Below are 23,388 nucleotides of genomic sequence, written 5' to 3'. Positions count from 1 at the left end.
TTTAGTTTTATCTTATTTAATAAATATAAAATTAAATATAACTAAACAACTGAAAATAAACAAAAACTTTAACTTTAAACTTTAAAACTTTAACTAAAATAAAAAAAACTGGAAAATATAAAAATAAAAAATAATTAAATGAGTAAATATATAACTTAAAACTTTAACTAAAATTATACTGTATAAATAAAACTGGAATATATATATATATATATATATATAAATAAATTATCATAAAGCTAAAAATAACTAAACAAAAAGTGAAACTGAAAAATAACAATATACACACAAGAAGAGAATAACACCAACAAAAATACACAACATGAAATGACTGAAATTTTAACAAATATTTAATTGAAAGCACAGAATATAAAATAAACTAATTTTAACTATTAATAATCATAAAACTAAGCTTTACACAAATTTTAAACTTTACCTACAATGTGACTAAACTAATAATAAATGAAATAAAGTAATAAAAAAAACTATATAAAACTGACAAAAATTGTACAAAATGGCTAAAATGTTAACTAAAACTATTTCAAAATATTAATAAATATAAAACTAAATATAACTAAACAACTGAAAATAAACAAAAACGAACTTAAAACTTTAACTAAAATTATACTGTATAAATAAATCTGGAAAATATATATTTAAAAAATAATAAAAATGATTATCATATCACCAATATGCACAACAAAATGACTGACTGAAATTTTAACAAAAAATGTAACTGAAAGCACAGAATTGTAGACAAACTGAAAATAAGTGAAATAAAGCAATAAAAAAAACTATAAAACTTACAAAAAAATTACAAAATGTCTAAAATGTCAACTAAAATTAAAAAGAAAATGTAAAATATAAAAACTATTTCAAAATATGAATAAATACAAAACTAAAAATAACTACTGAATAAAATAACTACAACTGAAAATAAACAAAAACTAACTTAAAACTTTAACTACAATGTAACTAAACTGAAAATAACTGAAATAAAGCAATAAAAAATATAAAACTGGCAAAAATTGTACAAAATGACTAAAGTGTTCATTAAAATTAAAAAGAAAATGTAAAATATAAAAAACTAAAAATATGAATAAATACAAAAAATGGTGTGCTGGATGCATGGGAGACGTACAGCTCTCCAGCTGCATGGTGCAGGTCTGAACGTCCATCGGGAAGTTCTTGAGATCCATCGGACAGGACAATATCAGCGTCAGCCTACAGAAGACGGGACAGTGTCATACACGCGTGTGTTTGCGTGTGCTCTGAATGTGTGATTTGTGTGAGTCAGCTGTTTAATGTTAGATGAGTTTATCTGAGACGCACCTGGAAAGTCGGTCCTCAGCGGATCTCAAGCTTCACTACTCTATGACTTATGCATCGACTCAGAGCGTCTGTCGCTTTTAATGAGCGCTGAGGAGCTGATGTGTTGTGATTTATAGAAACGGAGCATTTATGAAAACTAGGACAGTAACACATCAGCTCATTTTCAAAATAAACGTGTGGATGTAAGAAATGCAGATATTTGTTCAGAATGTCTCCAATCGATTATCACTTGCTTGAACAGAAAAGCTTTGATTCATACATGCATTTTTACTAGTTAAATATTTCTGTTTTGCATTCTGTTCTTACTCAATGCAATTTGAGAAGTAAACAAGATCATTTTCTTCAGCATGACTTGAGATGCAAAAAGCATCTTTGAGAAAATGTCACCTAGAAATGCAGCACAATCTGAAAGATTTATAACTCCTTTAATGCTGTAACAATTCTAAAACTTTCTCAAAAAGTTAGATTTAAATAAAACAATGTCATATTTTCCAAAAATTACAGTGAAAGCTAAATAGTAATATTTAAAGAATAAAAATGACAAAACGACATAAAATTACTGAAACAAAAATGACAATAAAATCTAAATAGAAAAACACAAAATTTTTATTCATTTTTTTAATATTTATATTTAGTTTCCATTGTAATTTTAGTTTCTACTATTTAGCTTTCATTGTATTTTTAGTTTCAGTAAGTTTACTTGTTTTTGTCGGTTTTATTCATTTTTAATAATTCTATTTAGCTTTCACTGTAAATTTATTTTCATTAATTTTGTTTTTGTCATTTTTATAATTTTTTTTTTTATATTTCTATTTAGCTTTCATTTTCATTTTAGTTTCGGTAATTTTGTGTTTGTCGTTTTTGTTAATTTTTTTTATATTTCTGTTTAGATTTTATTGTCATTTTAGTTTCAGTAATTTTATGTGGTTTTGTCATTTTTATTCTTTTTTAAAATATTACTATTTAGCTTTCAGTGTAATTGTAGTTTTAATAATTTTTGTAATTTTTATTGTTTTTTTGATATTTATGTTTAGCTTTCATTGTAATTTTATTTTCATTAATTTAGTGTTTTTGTTATTTCTATTCATTTTTAAATATTTCTATTTAGCTTTCATTGTAATTTTTAGTTTAAGTATGTGTTTTTGTCATTTTTCTTTGTTTTTTTATATTTCTATGTAGCTTTCATTGTCATTTTAGTTTTAGTAATTTTGTTTTAATCATTTTTATTCTTTCTTTAAATATTTCTATTTAGCTTTCATTGTAGTTTTAGTAATTTTGTTTTCATCATTTTTATTCATTTGTTTATATTTCTATTTAGCTTTCATTGTAATTTTAGTTTTAATTTTTGTAATTTTGCTACTTTTTCAACTTAAAAGAAAACTAAAATAAAATAAGTTTGTTTTTCATCTAATGTTTATTTCAGCTTTCATTGTAATTTTTCTTTCATTCAATTTTATGTGCTTTTCTCATTTCTATTTCTTTTTTATATTTCTATTTACCTTTGATTTTCATTTTCATTTCAGTAATTGTTTTTAATCTTAAACTGTTTTAATCTTTTTTTATATTTCTATTTAGCTTTTATTCTAACTGCTTTCTTTTATATTTTACTTTCTTATACTTTTTGTGCTTTTCTCACTTTTATTAGTTTTTTAAATATTTATTTATTTATTAAATATTTATTAATTTATTTTTATTTCAATTAATTTTATTTTAGTTATTTTAGTACTTTAAATGTTTTATTTTATTATACTTTAATTTTATTTCAGTTGCCAATACAGCATTTCTAATTTAAGTTTAAGTTTTTCATCTAATATTGTAATGTTTCTGCTTTATTTGAAGTAATAAAAATCATTTCTGAATAGTTTTATATTTAGTTAAGGAAAACAGACTGAGACTCCTGTGTTTTGTGTGTCACTCAGGTCTGGATGTTCAGCGTTTTGTTCTCTGAAATGCTTTAAAGCGAATCTTGCGCTCGATCTTCGTCTTCACCTGAGATGATTGAAAACGAGCGTCGATCTGTGAGATTTCATCAGCCTCTTGATTCAGGGAGGCGAGAGCTTTAATTGATAATGACTTCAGTCGTTGTCGTGTGCTTTTGCCGCCGGCGGAACGAGAGAATCGCTGAACGTCTCTTACAATGTGACAAAATACACTGGAGAAAAACAACTGTGAGCAGCTGCAATTCATGAATAATGTTTTCATATCAGATCAGTGCAGACGGTGCACGAATAAACAGCTTCATTATCAGTGGATTTGATGAATTCTGTGATCGTTTCTGCTGTTGTTTGGATTGCGTTCAGTAACAATACAATACAAAACAATTATTTTAGTCATTTTAGTACTGCAACTTGAGCCAGTCAGTTGTTGAGGCAACATTTCTATTTTTAAACTTTATAAATTTAAGTTTTCAGATTTCATTTTCATTTTAGTTTATTTATTTTATGTGCTTTCGTAATTTTTATTAGATTAAAAAAAAATCGATTTAGTTTTCATCCTTTTTATTTGTTTCAGTTTTAGTAATTTAATTCTTCGACTTAAACTTATTTTCTTTCAGTTAGCTTCCAAAGCAGCATTTCTTATTTTGTTTAGGTTTTTTATCTTATGTTTATATATATATATATATATATATATATATATTAATTCAGCTTTCATTGTATATTTATGTGCTTTTGTCATTTTTATATCTTTTTAAATATATTTTTATTTAGCTTTTATTTTTATTTCCATTTTATTGCTGCAACTTGAGCTTATTTTATTCCAGTCAGTTGCAGAGGCAACATTTCTATTTTTAAGATTTATAAGTTTAAGTTTTTCATTTAATATTTTATTTAATTTTATATTCATTTAATTTTAGTTTAGTCATTTTGTTATTTGCTTTTGTAATTTTTTCAATTGTTTGTTTAATGTATGTAGCTTTCATGCATTTTTTTTTGTTTCATTTTTAGTAATTTTATTCTTAAACTTATTTTATTTCAGTTAGTTTCCAAAGCAGCATTTCTTATTTTGTTTAACTTTGTTTAACTTTACTTTAAGGTTTTTCATATTAATGTTTTTATTTATTTTAGTTAGTTAGTTAGTTATTTCAGCTTTCATTTTTATGTGCTTTTGTCTTTCTTTATTCTCTTTTTAAAATATTTTTATTTAGCTTTTACTTTTTGTTTCCATTTTAGTCATTTTATTACTGCAACTTGAGCTTATTTTATTCCAGTCAGTTGCAGAGGCAACATTTCTATTTTTAAGATTTATAAGTTTAAGTTTATCATTTAATATTTTATTTCAGATTTCATTTTAATTTTAGTTTAGTCATTTTATGTGCTTTTGTAATTTTAATTAGATTTTTTTAAGCTAATCAATTTAGCTTTCATCCATTTTTATTTGTTTTAGTAATTTTAATTCTTCAATTTAAACGTATTTTATAAAGCAACGTTTATTTTGTTTAAGTTCAGGGTTTTTTTTTTTTTTTTTTTTTAAATTTCAGCTTTCATTGTAATTTTATGTCATTTTAATTCTCTGTTTGTAAATGTTTATTTAGCTTTTTTATTTCAGCTTTAGTCATTTTAGTGTTTCAACTCAATACCTAAATGTAATTTTACGTTGCCAAGGCAACATTTCTAATGTAAGTTTGTTTTTCATCTAATATTTATTTTTTATAATAAAAAAAAAAAAGCGTATAAATGTTAATACATCATCTTCATCTTCGCACCTGATGCTGTACAGGACGGTCCCATCCTTGAAGATCCTCAGGAGTTTGTTGTCTGTGGTGACGTCGTGGAAGTTTGCTCCTTTCTCGTTGGCGAAGAACAGATCTGGTTTCCAGATGGAGTCCAGCATGGACGGGTCCAGATCCAGAGACGAGTCCGGATACTCGCTGTAGGCCAGACGAGGGTCGTTCCACTTCTGCCGCAGGAAGATGTTCACCCTGTAGTCCTGAGACGCAAAACAAGACACAGATACGTATCTTTGCTTCTGACTTTACAGGCACATTTGATAGAAAACACACAAGAGATGGTTTGTGGCTAAATTCAATCAGAAGATCAGCAGACCTGTAAGTTATTTTCATTTAATTGATGTTGATTCTAAAATAACTCAATAAAACTAATAAATGTTATTAATGTCTATATAATTTTTGTAATTTAATTTTATTATTTAATTTTTATTTTATTTAAAAAAAATATACTTCTAAAAAGATGAGACGCATTTTAATTATTGTCTACACTTACTGGTGCTTTTTTGTTGATTGATATAAAATAAACTTTAACTAAAAAAAAATATTTTAAAGAATTATACTTCTAAAAAGAAATTTTATTTTATTTTTTCAGTTAAAGTTGCCCAGTTGCCAAGGGAACTTGTATCATTTTTATTTAGTTTAACTTGATGTACTAAAAAAACCTTAAACTAAACCTGAAACAAAAATGAATCAAAACTATATAAACATATTCAAAAAAAAAAGAATGAAAATGACAAACACAACAAAGTAATTAAAAATGAAAACAACTTATTATTTTCATTTATGTCAACTTGATGCTAAAATAACTAAAATCTAATAAATACAAATTATATAAACATATTAATAACATTGTATTTTATTATTTTTTATTTTATTTTAATGTTATTAAAAAAAATACTTTTGAAAAGTTGAGCTGTGCATTTTAATTATTGTCTGCACTTTTATGATTCTTTTTTGTTACTTGATATAAAATACACTTTAACATAAAATATAAAATAAAATTTTGCTTAGTTGCCAATGAAACTTTTCTCATTTTCATTTAGTTTAACTTGATGTACTGAAAAAAACTAAAACTAACCCTAAAATAAAAATAAATAAAAAGTACAGAGAGATATAAAAAAAATGAAAATAACAAACACAACAAAATAATTAAAAATTAAATCATAAGTCATTTTCATTTAATTAATGTTGATTCTAAAATAACTGAATAAAGCTAATAAATGTTATTAATGTCTATATAATTTTTTTATTTAATTTTTTTATTTAATTTTTTTTTTTTTAAATATACTTCTAAAAAGATGAGACGCATTTTAATTATTGTCTACACTTACTGGTGCTTTTTTGTTGATTGATGTAAAATAAACTTTAACTAAAAAAAAATATTTTAAAGAATTATACTTCTAAAAAGAAATTTTATTTTATTTTATTTTTTCAGTTAAAGTTGCCCAGTTGCCAAGGGAACTTTTATCATTTTTATTTAGTTTAACTTGATGTACTAAAAAAACCTTAAACTAAACCTGAAACAAAAATGAATCAAAACTATATAAACATATTCAAAAAAAGAATGAAAATGACGAACACAACAAAGTAATTAAAAATTAAAACAACTTATTTTAATTTATGTAAACATGATGCTAAAATAACTAAAAACTAATAAATACAAATTATATAAACATATTAATAACATTGTATTTTATTATTTTTTATTTTATTTTAGTGTTATTAAAAAAAAATACTTTTGAAAAGCTGAGCTGTGCATTTTAATTATTGTCTGCACTTTTATGATTCTTTTTTGTTACTTGATATAAAATACACTTTAACATAAAATATAAAATAAAATAAGTTGCTTAGTTGCCAATGAAACTTTTCTCATTTTCATTTAGTTTAACTTGATGTATTGAAAAAAACTAAAACTAACCCTGAAATAAAAATGAATAAAAACTATATACAGATATTTGGAAAACAAAAAACAAAAAAAAAAACAAACAAACAAACAAACAAAAAAGAATGAAAATGACAAACACAACAAAATTAAAAATTAAAACATGACTTATTTTTATTTAATTAAACTTGATGCTAAATTAACTAAATAAAAATTATATAGACAAATAATAATATTTTATTTTATTATTTTTTTCATTTTAATTTTATTAAAAAAAGGATACTTCTAAAAAGGTGAGATATGAATTTTAATTGTGTGCACTTTTATGCTATTTTTTTGTTACTTGATATAAAATAAACTTAAAATAAAATAAAATAAAACAATATAAGTAAAGTAAAACAAATAATTATCAAAAAAAAAAAAAAAAAAAAAACATTATAAAATAAGTTGCCTAGTTGTTTTTGTGGAAAATGTGATGTCAAGGAAATTTTTCTCATTTTCATTTAGTTTAACTTGATGTACTAAAAAAACTAAACCTGAAATAAAAATAAATAACAACTATTAGAGATATTAAAAAAGAGAGAATGAAAATGACCAACAACAACAACAACAACAATATAAATTAAAACAGAAAAAAAAAAAACATTTAAAATTTATTATTTATTAATTAAAATTTTAATAGCATCTACTAAAATAACACAGTATAGATGTTGCTGTGTTTTCACACACAGTATTTTATACAACGGCTTCATAAAAGACTTTTTAACACAGCCATAAAAAAAAAATATATATATTATTTTCTGTTATTTTCCCTTTTCAATATAAGAATGACATGACTTCACTTCATCATAACATGTCTAGTAAAGCCATTCAGTGACTTCATAAGCATTTCTATGTGCTTTTGTTCAAAGTTTAGCTTGAGAAGTGACTCTAGAAACCCAATGTCATTCACGGTTTTCATTGTTGAATGAATGAATAAGCCAGACGTTTTGTTCCACTCGTGACGGGCAAATAACGGCATTACAAAAAGCCTATAGAAATCAAGCTAATTAACTGAAATATAAAGATAAGCAGCTTTAATTTAGTGCAGCATAATATTGTGTGTGCACATTTTTTATCTATTTATTTGTTTTTATGTTTATTTTTCATGTAAATCATCTAGATGCATTACATTTATTTTTGTATTTAAAAAATCATTAATTAAAAAAAAGTAATAAAATATAAAATAATAAATTAGTGGTTTGCATTAGTGATTTTTGCACATGTAGTATTTTTTTAGCATCATTTTAGTGTCACTTTGTCCGAGTTCATTAAGTTCTCATCGTAGTCTTGTATTCTCTGTGCTGTTCATTAGTATGATTGCTTGCTTAAAAATGATCATCAAAAACATGTAAACAAAATTAGCATTTGATCAAAGCAGCGTCTCTCGTGTTTGTGTTTAATATCCACTCGAGATGCTCTCGGATTTTGGGCGTCAGTAATTTTCCTTGGGAAAGAAGAATGAGAGCCGACTCCAGATTTGGGAATTGTTTACGCCCGAAGCGTCTTAAAATCTCCAGACGTGACTCTAATCAATCTGAATTTAGGCCTGTTCCACAGCATCGCTCGCCATTTGAATTATTAAAACAAAGCCGTTTAATGCGAGGGAATGTTTTAATGGAAAGTTAGTGGAAAGTAAAATCTCGTTTTCTTATTTTGAAATATAGGTGGGACTCCTGTCAGCTGAATGACAAACACTTACCATAGTGGTTTCTGTCACTGAACCGAAGCTGTTGATGAATATATTGCATGTGACGTTCACAGGAGGACCTGCAGGCCACAAATGACAACAATTGGAAAGATTTAGTCTCTTTTGCTCACCATGGCTGCTTTTATTTTATTAAAAAAACTAGTAAAAAAATGTTAAATATTTTTATAAATTAAAACAGCTGTTTTCTATGTGAATATCTGTTAAAATGTAATTTATTCTGTGATGCGCAGCTGAATTTTCAGCATCATTACTCCAGTCTTCAGTGTCACATGATCCTTCAGAAATCATTCTAATATTCTGATTTGCTGCTCAACAAACATTTATGATTATTAGCAATGTTGAAAACTTTTGTGCTGCACAATATTTTTGTGGAAAATGTGATGCATTTTGTAACATTATAAATGTTTTTACTGCAGTGTCATTTTAGTATTTACTATTTAGTATTTACTTAATATTTTGAATTCATTTTTATTTTTTACAATCTTTTTAAAAATGTTTTTATTTTCGTTTGCCATTTTTTTTTACTTTATTTTTTTATTTCTTCTAGTATTTATTTATTTCCAACAAATACTTTTGCTTCACTACAGTTAATTGCCAGTGCAACATTTAGCATTTTTAAGTTGTTGTTTTTTTTAATAAAATATTTATATTTAATTTTATTTTTTATTTCAGCTTTATCTCAATTACCAATTTTTAAGTTTATATTTTTAATATATATATACATATACATATATATATATATATATATATATATATATATATGTGTGCGTGTGTGTGTGTAACTCCAATATTTTATTTTATTTCAGCTTTATTATAATAATAATTTTAATTGCCAGTGTAACATTTATCAAGTTTTTTTAACAAATATTTTTATTTCATTTTTTTTTTTTTATTTCAGGTTTACCTCAAGTTATCTATCTATCTATCTATCTATCTATCTATCTATCTATATATATATATATATATATATATATATATATATATATATGTGTATATATATATATTATTTTTGATTATATATATGTAACTAATATTTTATTTTATTTCAGCTTTATTGTAGTAAGCAAAAATGTTTTCTTTTTCTTTTTAGTTTTTTATATATATTTTATTTTATAATTGATTATGTATTTAAATCTAATATTTTATTTCACCTTTACTTCAATTAACAAAAATGTTAGGAGTTTTATTTGTTAACAATATTAATATTACATTTTTATAATATTAATATTAATGATATTACATTTTTATAATATTATATTTTATAATATTAATATTTTTATTTTTGCAATCTTTTAAAAATCATTTTTGTTATTTTCTTTTGCAATTTTTATTTTTTTAAATATTAATGTTTAACTTTATTTTTTTTATTCCAGGTTTTCTTCTAGTATTCTTCTAGTGCAAAATTTAGCATTAATTTAAGTTTTTCATTGGATATTTATATTTCATTTTATTTTTTATTTCACCTTTAACAGTTTTATATATTTTTTTGAATATATATTTAACTCTAATATTTTATTTTATTTCAGCTTTATTTTAATAAGCAAAAATGTGTTTTTGTTTTATTTTTAGTTTTTTATATCTATTTAATTTTTTATATCTATTTTATTTTATAACTGATTATATATTTAAATCTAATATTTTATTTTACCTTTATTTCAATTAACAAAAATGTTATGGGTTTTATTTTTAGTTAACATAATATTAATAATATTAAATGTTTATAATATTAATTTGTTATTTTCTTTTGCCAATTTTATTTATTTATTTATGTATTTATTTATTTTATGTTTTTCATCAAATATTTATATTTCAGTTTTCTATATTGTGTTTATAATTCTGCTTTGTATGTTATATTTTTATTTCAGGCAGCAAACATTTTTTACTGTTTTATTTTGTGTGTGTGTGTATATATATATATATATATATATATATATATATATAAATATAAAGATATGATATTATATATTTATATAATTTATATAATTTGTATATATATATATAAATTAAATATATAATCAAATATAAAATTATATATGTATATATATATAAATTTTATATTTGATTATATATTTAATATATTTAATTTTATGTAATTTTAGCTTTTTTGTTATCAAAAATGATTTAATTTATATTTATATTTATTTATATATTATATTTTTATTTCAACTTTAAGTTAGCAAACATTTTTAACAGTATTTTCTTTATTATTATTTTAGATTAGATTAGATATTTAACTCTAATATTTTATTTTATTTCTGCATTTTAATTAGCAAAAATGTTTTTTAGTTTTAGTTTTTTATATATATTTTATTTTATAATTGATTTATATATTTAAATCTAATATTTTCTTTCACCTTTATTTCAATTAACAAAAATGTTGTTTTATTTTTAGTTAACATAATAAAAAACTGTTTTGCTGTCACTTTTTATTAATTTAATGCATCCTTGTACAGTCTTGTAACTGAAATAATATATATTTATTGCCTTTTGACAATATTTGATTATACACTACCAGGCACAGGTTTTTGAACAGTAAGATTTTTAATTTTTTATTTTTTCCCAGAAGTCTCTTCTGCTCACCAAGCCTGTATTTATGAAATCCGAAGTACAGCAAAAACAGTAAAAACTGAAATATTTTTACTATTTAAAATAACTGTTTTCTATTTGAATATATTTGTAAATGTAATTTATTTCTGTGATCAAACCTGAATTTTCAGCATCATTACTCCAGTCTTGTGCTGCTCAACAAACATTTATGATTATTATTATTATGTTAAAAACAGCCAAGTAGTATTTTTTATGTTTCTCTGATGTTGTTCTCTGATTTAAAACAATGTAATGTATAGTGAATATATCAGTCAGCGCCACACAGCATCTTTTTTTGAGCAGATTGTGTCCTGTCATGCATGTTGAAAATCATGAAAGGAGTTTATTAAGGTTCTGTAGGTGCAGCTTTCTAAAAATAATCCATTAGATGCGCCCCCGGAGGTATTTTGAAGCTCGTGAATGTTTTCTAACAAGATTGCCTTTTAATCACTCCTGGGCACAAACACACATCCACGCCAAACTCAACTGGAAGACATCGACTGAGTCAAAGCTGGCGCTCGATGCTGAGAAACACACACACACACACACACACATTCAGCTTTAATAGCCGTTCTTCAGCCAACGCTTTCGAACAAATAAAATAAGACACTGTTAAATAATACAGTAGACAAATCACTCTGCTGTGTTCATTCGTCTGTGCTTCGCTTTGACAGACAATATCTTCCAAAATACAAGATAAAACTACAGTTCCTCTTGTAGAAACCTTCTCAATATTGAATGAGCAGATGACTTTATGTGGAATATAGCATGTATATAAAATGTATATATTACATATACATTTAATTTTAGTTTTAAACTTGTATTTCAAGATCAACTAAATGAAATAAAAAGTGTTGCCAACTAGCTGAAAATAAAATTAATGTATTATTTTTTTAAAACGTTTTTTAAATTTATTTCAGGTGATGAAAGTTATAGTTATATTATAAATCTGAGTTGCACAAACTACTTAAAAGTTTTTGTTTTTTTTTATTGTAAATAGATATATTTTACCTAAAAGTCAACAAAAAAATAATAATACATTTTATTTTGCATAAAGAAAATGAATTTCCATAATTTTAACAATTATCCACCATTTCATACAAAACTCTTATTGTTGTAATTTAAAAAACACTAAATAAATAAATAATTAATGATATTTTGCATAAGTAAAATCAACCCTATATTTAAGTCTTTATTTATTTATTTTATTTATATATTTTTTTTATGTATTACATTGAGAAATCATTGTGAATAATTGATGTCATCAAATAGAACTCAGCTTTTTTTAACAGCTTTTTAAGAGATTAAAAATATTATTTAAATATTAATATATTAAATATTATATGGTTAAATATTATTATATTTGTACTTAATATATGTAATTAAACATAAATAATTTTATATTCATAATTAATCAATTCTAAATATATACATTTGTTTGTTTGCTTTAATATTAAAATGAATGTAAAAGAATTAGAAGAATGTATATTTTAATTTAAATATATTTATAATATATTATTACTAATATAAAATTTTATATATATACGCACATGCATGTACATACTGTTAATTTTATTTTTTATTAATTTAATAATTTATATACAATTATATATAAATAATTTTATTACATCCAAAATTCTTATTGCTGTAGTGTAAAAAAATATATATATTTTGCATACAAAACTCTTACTGCTGAAATAAAAAAAAACACCAAATAAATAAATAATTTAAGATATTTTGCATAAGGAAATTCAACCCTATATATTTTTATTATTTATTTTTTATTTTTTTTGCATTGAGAAATCATTGTAAACAATTGATGTCATCAAATAACTTTTAAGAGATTAAAATAATAATTAAATGTTAATATATTAAATATGACATAGGTAATATATTTAATTATACATAAATTTTATAATTATAACTAATACATTTTATATATATATATATATATATATGTATATATGTTTGTTTGTTTTAATATTAATTAATGTAAAATAATTAATAAAAGAATGTATATTTTAACTTAAATGTTTATATTTTATTACTAATATAATAACATTATTACATTAATGTTACATCCAAAATTCTTATTGCTGTAGTTACAAAAAAAAAAAAAAAAAAAAAAAGAAAAGAAAACAGAAAGAATAAATTAGATTTTGCATAAAGAAAATTTTTTGTAAATATTAAGATTTGCATTGTGACATTAATTTAATCACTTATGCACATTTCATTCAAACTTCTCATTGGTTACCTTAACATGCAAAAATAATGTTAATTACAAAGATAATTAAATAATGAAATTTTAAAATATTTACATTATGGTTTTATTTGTTGTAATGCTTTTAATTTATGCTGATTTAAATAACAAAAACATTGCATTACATTTTTATAGTAATACAGTTCAAAATACTGTATGTAGTGATGAGAATAATAATAAAAAAGTAAAATATCAAAAAAATTGTTTTCTTGGCACAAAATAAAAAAGACAAGAAACTACATTATTAACAAACTAACAAAAAATATTTCTTCAATATTTTAAATCTTAGTTAACATTAATTATTTCACTGTCTGAACTATCATAAACAAACATTAAAAAGATTAATAATAGTATACAAATGTTAGTTCATATTAACTAACGCATTAATTAATGTTGACAAATGAGACCTTAAAGTGAAAGTAAAGTGTTAGTGAGTTCTATTGTTTAGATATTTCACACATGAATCATTTCTCATTTTTTCTTTTGAAATGAGGGTGAGATGTGAGCGATGTTTGCGTGAGATGCGAGTGGAAGCTGAAGGTTGACTGAACGTGTTTCGGTGAGCCGTGTTCCCCAAAGCACTAGTAGATAACTCACTAAATATGTTTGTTTTACAGGCCATTAAGCAAAAGCTCATCCGGAGGAACGGACAGACACTCCTCTCGGTCAAAGTCAGGTCAAGGGCAAACACTTACAGGACAATAATAACAGCCCACATTTAATCGGCCTGTGTTCATCAGAATGTACAGAATATGGCCCTAAAATTCAAAATATGAGGGCAAAAATGACTCCATATGAGTTTTTGTCTTATATTTACAACATATGATATATTTTAGATATATCACACAAGCAAAAGAGCTGCATGACTGCAAATGTGATTATTGATTTTATACAACAGGTCAATAAACGATAAGTTAATATTGTGTTTTAGACACTATATTGGCTCAATTTCATAAATTGAGCAGAAATTTTTAGCATATTCGACTGACATGCAGCTGTGATTCGTTACTGAATGATTTGATTTTGATTGTTTTGAACAGATCAAGTGAGTCATTGATTTAGTGACTCGTTCATAAAGACAGTCACTTGCTTTATTTCTAAACAAATCAGCTGTTTGAACAAATTAAGTGAGGTGAATATTTAATGACTCGTTCACAAGGACAGTCACGTGCTTCATGTCTAAATGAATCAGCCATTAGAACAAATCAAGTGAGTCAATGATTCAGTGACTTGTTCAAAAAGATGATCACTTGCTTCCTTTCTGAACGAATCAGCAGTGTGATTGAATCATACAACCCAATGATTCAGTGACTTGTTCGTAAAGACAGTCACTTGCTTCGTTTCTGAGCAAATCAGCCATTTGAACAAATTTAGCGAGTCTGCGATTCAGTGAGTCAGTCATAAAGACAGTCACTTGCTTTATTTCTGAATGAATCAGCTGTTTGAACAAATCGAGTGAATCAACAATTCTGTGACTTGTTCTTTTCTGAACTAATCAGCTGTTTAAATGAATTAATCGAGGTGATTAATTCATTGAGGTGACAGTAGCTTGCTTCGTTTCTGAGCTAATCAGCAGTTTGAACAAATCGAGTGAGTCAATGATTCAGTGACTCATTTATAAAGACGGTCACTTGCTGCTTTTCTGAACTAATCAGCTGTTTGAATCAATTAATCGAGGTGATTTTTCAGTGACTTGTTCATAAGGACAGTAGCTTCCTTAGTTTCTGAGCTAATCAGCCATTTGAACAAATCAAGTGAGTCAATCGAGTGATTCAGTGACTCGTCTATAAAGACAGTCATTTCTTTCATTTTTGAACAAATCAAGTAAGTTAATGATTCAGTGACTCATTTATAAAGACTGTCACTTGCTGCTTTTCTGGACGAATCAGCCATTTGAACAAATCGAGTGAGTCAGTGATTCAGTGACTCATTCATAAAGACAGTCACTTGCTTCTTTTCTAAACTAATCAGCTGTTTGAACAAATCATGTGAGACAATGATTCAGTGACTCATTCATAAGGACAGCAGCTTGCTTCGTTTCTGAGCTAATCAGCCGTTTGAACAAATCGAATGAGTCAATGATTCAGTGAATCATTCATAAAGACCGTCACTTCCTTCCTTTCTCAGTGAATCAGCTGTTTGAATTAATTAAGTGAGGTGATTATTCAGTGACTCATTCATAAGGACAGTCGCTTCGTTTCTAGGCAAATCAGCCATTTGAACAAATTGAGTCAACAATTCAGTGAGGCAGTCATAAAGACAGTCACTTGCTTCATTTCTGAATGAATCAGCTGTTTGAACAAATCGAATGAGTCAGTGATTTTGTGACTTGTTCATAAAGACAGTCACTTGCTTTATTTCTGAGCTAATCAGCCATTTGAACAATTCAAGTGAGTCAATGATTCAGTTACTCATTTATAAAGACAGTCACTTGCTTAGTTTCTGAGCAAATCAGCTGTTTGAACAGACTGAGTCAGTGATTTATTGACTCATTCATAAAGACACTTGCTTCATTTCTGAACAAATCAGCAGTTTGAACAAATTAAGCAAGGTGATTATTCAGTGACTCGTTTGCAAGCACAGTCACTTGCTTTGTGTCTAAATGAATCAGCTGTTTGAGCAAATCAAGGGAGACAATGATTCGGTGACTCGTTCATAAAAACAGTCACTTGCTTCATTTCTGAATAAATCAGCTGTTTGAACAAATCAAGTGAGCTATAATGATTCTTTGACTCATTCATAAGGACAGTAGCTTGCTCTATTTCTGAGCAAATAAGCTGTTTGAACAAATCGAGTGAGACGATGATTCAGTGAGTTAGTCAAATAGACAGTCACATGAGCAAATCAGCCTTTTGAAAAGACTGAGTGAGTCAGTGATTCATTGACTCATTCATAAAGACACTTGCTTAATTTCTCAACGAATTAAGCAAGGTGATTATTCAGTGACTCATTTGCAAGCACAGTCGCTTGCTTCATTTCTGAATGAATCAGCTGTTTGAACAAATCAAGTAATGCAATGATTCAGTGACTCGTTCGTAAAGACAATCATTTCTGAATGAACCAGTGGTTTGAACGATTCGCCTGATTAAATTACTGAATAACTCACTCATTAATATAGCGATTTGCCACCTCCAACTCGCAGTTTTAGTTTCATATTTAGTATAATTTAATTATTCATATTTCAGTATTTAAGTTTTTAAAACCCATTGATGTCTATTTAAAACCTATAGCTTTATTTTTGCAAATCTAACCTAAACACCAAATGTTATGACATTCTAGCCTTAAATGTTTGTGTATTAACTTATATGTTGAATTAAAATAATGTTTCTAAAGCTTGTCTATTCAATGCTTTTCTCATTTAACACAGTAATGACTTTAAATGATCATTTGGAGGGTAATAACTTGAATTAATGTGTAATTACTTTGTGATAAATTAGTTGCAATTATTTAGATAAAAAAATAAATAATGGCTTGACAGCCCTAGATTGGATTAAGAATTAATGCAAAATGAAAGAATGAAAGAATAAAAATGAAAATGGGGTCTGTTTCTGACACAAATTGTATGACTGTAGATATATTTTGTATATATAGCAGCATCAGAATGTTTTGACTGATTGTAATCACATGTGTAAGAACAGCAGTGTAATGAACTGAATATTCAACGGTTACATGCCTTTAAAGTTGGGTCTTATCCGAGCATCATAACCTGACGTTCTGCCCATCAGTTTGTCCAGGAAATCAGAGGGAGACAACGCAGAAGAAAATTCACGTCCGGACATTCTCTCGTACTCTTTTCCTGACGTTATCCTGAGACACAGAGCAGTAAGTGTCAATAAACATCACATGCATTCACTGTGCTTGTATAGGGAATTTATTCTTAATAATCATTATGCTCATCATTTTTATAACCTTAAACTAACGTTCCCAGAATGTTACAACAACTGTTATTGTTAATGTAATAAAAGGTGACCCTGCACCACAAAACCAGTCATAAGTCTGTTTTTGAAAGCTGAATAAATAAGCTTTCCACAGATGTATGGTTTGTTAGGATAGTACAATATTTGGCTGAGATAAAACTATTTGAAAATCTGGAATCTGAGGGTGGGAAAAAATCAAAATGATGAGAAAATCACCGTTAAAGTTGTCCAAATGAAGTTCTTAGCAATGCATATTACCAATCAGAAATTAATTTTTAATATATATGGTAGGAGATTTACAAAATTCCTTCATGCAACATTATCTTTACTTAATATCCTAATGATTTTTGGCATAAAAGAAAGAATTTTGACCCATACAATGTACTGTTGGCTATTGCTTCAAATATACCGGTGCGACTTAAAACTGGTTTTGTGGTCCAGGGTAAGAAAACGTAACAAATTGACATCACTAGAATAGAAAAGAGTAGATCTGAATTTATTTATCTTATAAAAATCTTTCTTTTTTCATTTCATATCAATGCACTTGAGGCTCTTTGTCCTTGAGAATAAACTGAGGCAACAGACCGGGGCTAGTTGTCACACTTTTGTTTTTATTTTTGAAAGTCAGTTTCAGGACACAAACCTTAAAATATGAGCTACAAACAAGTTATCGAACAGGTCTATCCTTGTCCAGAAAATAAGATACAGTTCGTTTAACACACACTGACCCTTATGGCGGGGCATGTTGTCACACTATTGACACAAATAAAAGAAACTGTCACCTTTGTGACAACTAACCCTCTACATAAAGAATTAGAAAAATAGTATGGAATCTTTGTTTATCTGCACGAATTCTAATTTAAATTCGAATTGACGTTTTGATTTCCATCCGAGCATCCTTTAATTGTCATGGCAACGCGCGTCAGGATGCGTGTACCTGAGAATGACAGGAGACGCTCTTCGCGTTTATGCTTCATAAACGTCCTCGTATTTCTAATAACGAGCTGTTTAGAAGACTGAATAGTTGCTTTAGGAAGTGAAGCACGTACCTGAAGTTGAGCATTTCTATCAAGCATGCGAGTAAAGTTGTGAGGAGTTTTACAGAAGGGCGAGTCATTCCTCTGGCTTCGCTCGCTTTCCCTCATGGGCTCAGAAACGCGCCCCGAACGAACGTCAGTCGCGTTTTCTTCCCAACTAAAACACAGCCCGAGGTTTCCGCAGGAAAAGCCGAGCACACAAGCGCCACTTCAGCCCGGAATCTCATGGTTCGGCTGTGTGAAAGAAACGACACCGAGACGCCGCGGGTCCGCTGTTGCGCATCCAGAAAGCGCGTAAAATCATTCTGCGCTCGAATCAGATGCAGCGGGAACGGAACGCGCGATTAGAGATGACGGGTACAGTCCTGGCTGTCGTTAAATGGTGTGTTTTCAGAGTGTGACGCGTCTGTCAGCGCTGGAGAATCTCTTCTGATGACAGACGCTGGCTTGTGCGCCGGGTTCAGCACTTGGGCAGCTCCGCGCCTCTCTGTGCGCATGCGCAACAATTCCGAAGCGGTGAATCGTGAGCGCATTCTTAAACTGAAATGCTGATTAGGGAGTTTTTAAGAATTAAAAACCGTAAAGTAACTTTTGTTTTAGAAGTATGTATGTATTCTTGTATGTATATGCTGCTTTCAAGCAGTGCTTTCAAATAACAATTTGACATAACCAAAAATATTGCATCTAAAATGTGCGCAAAACATATGCTCGCGAACAGAATTCGCAATCGCCGATGCGGTAACCATAGCAACCGAGCGATTTCTGTTTTGAATCTGATGTAACATCGAAATATTGTAATTATTATTATTATTACACATATTTTATTTAATTGTTTATATTATTTAAACATCACAAATAGACCACAATAACATTTCGACATAACCAAAAATATTACATTATATCAAAATTTGTGCAAAACAAACGCTTGCCAACAGAATTTGTGTTTGCTGATGTGGTAACCATAGCAACCGAGCGATTTCTGTTTTGGATTAGACATAACATTTAAGTATTGTAATTTTTTAAATTATTATACAGATTTTATTTAACAGTTTATATTATTTAAACATCACAAATAGATCACAATAACATTTCAACATAAAAAAAATGTTAAATTAAATCAAAATGTGCACAAAAAAGATGCTCCCAAACAGAATTTGCATTCACCATTGTGGTTACTCTAGTAAGTGAGCGAATTTTGTTTTAGATTAGACTTAACATCAAGGTATTGCAATTTATTATTATTATTATTATACACACATTTTATTTAATTTTTGTATTATTTAGTCATCACAAATGGATCACAATAACATTTCAACATAATGTTACATTACATCAAAATTATGGCTGGGCGATAATTCGATAACGATAATTATTGCGATATAATTTTCCTCGATAAAAAGATATGAAGAGTTTTTATCATTTTTACGTGTCGAAAGCGGAACGAAACAGCGTGGCTCATTTGAATCGCGCCATGCGGACCATTCATCTGCTCGGACCAAAGTTCAAACTGCCGCGCTGCGCGAAATCACTAGAGAAGATGTATTTTTTTTTTTTGACGCGGCGTGGACGCGCCTGGACAAACCCAGCACGTCGCGACGGCGTCGCTTCCGGTATGAGCGCAGCTGATTTTTACCATGGTATTGAGGTCCCATTATGTGTGGTTTTAACTGTGTTTATCATGATTTACTCACCAGAATAATCAGAATAAATTTAACCATATAAAACTGAGGTTGCTACAATTTTTACAGTGTTACTGATTGATAAGCAACAAAAATTTACCTCTGCATCCTCAACCTACTATTAAATGTGCATTTCTAAGATACAAAAAGTGATATTATTATTATTATTATTATTATTATTATCATCATTATCATTGTCAGACAATCCAAACCTATGGAAGGTATTTTCTGCCAAATTTAAATAAATAAATTAAATGATAAAAATGAAAATGAAAACCAGATTAACAATTTCATTATAGAAAACTGTACGCAAAATATGTGCCAAAATTGAAAATTAAATGAAAAGATTTAACTTTCATTCTATTTTTCACTGTGACAACACATTGTCCTTGTCAAATTGAAAAATAAAATGCAGTTGGAGATTTGACTTTTCATTTTCACTGCAATCTCGAGGTAAGACTGCCAATATTAAAATAGAAAGCCAAACGTGAAAAAGAAAATGCAAATACATTTTTTTACAAAGTCTTTTACTAATGCTCACGCAATAATAGTGAGTTCAAATGTAAAGTTTAGTTTTCGTTTTATTGTCTCTTTTATTTCACAGTTTTCATTTTCAAAGTCAATCTGTATGCAAATTCGATGTTAATCAGTGGGCGGGTCTTGTTGTGTAAGCGAGGCATAGAGTGTCTGAGGGCATGAGTGAATGTAGTGATGGGAAGTTCGGATCATACCGACTCGGAGTCTCGTTCAGCAAAATGAACAAATCTTTTTCTTTTTTTTGAGTAATTTCGTTCGTTTTAGCAAAATATAATTAGAATGTTACGTGTTACTTCCCTAACACATCTACTGCTTACACAAACGTTGATCACACTACAAACAAGACAAAACTATAATGCTATAAGAAACGGGAAAGATTAATTTATTGTAGGCGTGGGGTAGATGCGTATAATAGGCACACAAAAACTGCACGTCAAGCACGTGCATATCATTCACGCCGAAGTCAATTTCAGCGTATGAATAGCACGCCAAATAGAATATGAGACTGGGCCCTCGAATCAGTATATTAAGCAGGTTTTTGCGATCATATAATTTTAAAACGGTAAACTCCAGTTAAAAGTGAAAGCATTCAAACAGTAAGTTAAAAACAGCGCTAATGATGCAGAGAACAGTGACTTGCGTCCAGATGCCGGTAATTTATTCTTTTCACCGTGTATTTGGCTTATAAGCATGTTTTATAATGAATACTGGCTAAAGGTGATTTATGCACTGCTCAGATAGTGATTCTGAATGGTTCCATATAGTAGTACAGTAAGGTGCAGTCAGGACTTATTTATTTGTATTAATAACGTTTAATTATTGGTTGATTGTGGCACTATACACACATTGTGAAGTCTGAAATTTAAAGTAACAGTCAGGTATACACTGTAAAACCCAGTAGTTTACCTTACTTAGTTACAATTAGTTATCTTTACTTAGTTACTATACTTGATAGGTTTTATTAAGTTACAGCTACTTTCAAGGCAAATAAAACAATTTACTTACTTGCTTTGAGTGATGTTTACTTAAAATATTCAAGTATCCACAAAGAAACCAATGACATTAATAAACCAGTGAGAGGCAGCAGTGCACTAATATGTTGCTAATGTGCAACTTGACAACAGAAGAAGAAGAAAAGAAAGTTTTTGAGATGGGGCAATTTTTAGTAGACTTTTCACTCACATCTTTCTTTCACTATTTGAATTCACTCATTTCCCAAAGTCATCTTGAATGTTGAATTTTCAATACAACTGAAATATTTGAGAGAACATCACATAAGCTGACTTCATAAATTAATGTTGATTTTCCTGAAAAGGTTTTTTTTTTTTTTTTTTTTTTAATACTCACCATTATAGTGAATAGTGTTACTTTTGGTTGGGCACTTGGAACTTTGTTTCTATTGCTATAGTTTTCTTTCTGTTGTTGCAACAATGCAGCATGAAATCAGAGTTCTTTGATTTCAAAGAATCATTAGGTTGAGTGTTTTTCATGATGATTAATGATTTTTTTTACGATTTTACTGTTTTTCTTTTTTTATAAACACTATAAGAAGCTTTTAACTGCGTTGATATCATCTTTTAATATTTGGGGTAATGTGCGTGAGTCACACACAGACTTCAACATTCAGCATGTGAATCACAACAATGGCAACAACTCAATTTTATTTATTTTTATTAACTATCAATAACCATTTTATGAGCTTTTTTTGTTTGTTTTTTGTTGTGCTACTACTGACACAAGACAGCAAATGAAATTGGCAAATACAAACAGCAACAGTAAAGCAAAGCAATTGCATAATTTATTCATGTCGCAATGCACTCTGGGAGTCAGTGAGTAGCTATACTAAGTCAAGAGTAAACCTAAAGTAAAGAATCAAGTACTCTCAACAGTTTTTTGTTAGTTACTACAACTCTTGTGTAAGTAAACTATACTAAGTAAGCATTTGTCAGTACAACATACTATTCCTATTTCACTTTACTTAGTTTTTTTAAGGTAATCAGTTTCCACGCTTTTTACAAGTAAAGTCAACTAATTACATTTTACAGTGTAGTCAGGACCTGAGCTTATTTGTACTGAAAAAGTTATGTAATGACTGATTGATTGATTGATTGTGGCACTATACATTTTGGTGAGTACCCGCACTTCTTTTTTTCCACTTCAAGCACTGCTTCGAAGTATTGTAATTTTTTTTTATTATTATACAGATATTTAATTTAATTGTTTATATTATTTAAACATCACAAATAGATCACAATAATATTTTGAAGTAACCAAAAATGTTACATTACATAAAAATACACAAAACAGACGCTATTCTGTTTGCCAATGTGGTAACCATAGCAACCGAGCGATTTCTGTTTTGGATCGGACGTAACATCGAAATATTCAATTTTTTTTTATGATTATACAGATATTTTATGTAATTCTTTATATTATTTAGACATTATAGATAAATCACAATAACATTTCGACATAACCAAAAATGTTACACTACATGAAAATGTGCAAAAATCAGACCCTCGCAAACAGAATTTGCCTTCAGGATCCGGTAACCATAGCAACCAGGTGATTTCTGTTTTGGATCAGACATAACATGGAAGTAATGCAATTTTTTAAAGTTTTTTTTTTTTAATTGTTTATATTATTTAAACATCACAAATAGATCACAATAACATTTCGAC

The 23,388-nt window shown here is 27.3% G+C and overlaps 1 protein-coding gene across 1 annotated transcript in view; it reads right to left on the bottom strand.

Moving 5' to 3' along the window:
* The window catches only part of glra2 (glycine receptor, alpha 2), a 28,646-nt gene extending 9,681 nt beyond the window's left edge, over positions 1-18,965 (bottom strand). Inside the window, exons 1-5 of the mRNA XM_051118371.1 lie at positions 18,504-18,965; positions 17,211-17,344; positions 8,683-8,750; positions 5,036-5,259; positions 1,142-1,224 (exon numbers count right to left, since the gene is read on the bottom strand). Coding sequence (XP_050974328.1) covers positions 1,142-1,224; positions 5,036-5,259; positions 8,683-8,750; positions 17,211-17,344; positions 18,504-18,571 — 577 coding nt within the window. The 5' untranslated portion in view covers positions 18,572-18,965. The remainder of the gene's footprint in view (positions 1-1,141; positions 1,225-5,035; positions 5,260-8,682; positions 8,751-17,210; positions 17,345-18,503) is intronic.
* Between the last annotated feature and the right edge of the window lie 4,423 nt (positions 18,966-23,388).

Source organism: Labeo rohita, chromosome 9 (assembly GCF_022985175.1).
Source record: "Labeo rohita strain BAU-BD-2019 chromosome 9, IGBB_LRoh.1.0, whole genome shotgun sequence".
Lineage (NCBI taxonomy): Eukaryota > Metazoa > Chordata > Actinopteri > Cypriniformes > Cyprinidae > Labeo > Labeo rohita.
This window is presented reverse-complemented; position numbering and strand designations above follow the sequence as displayed.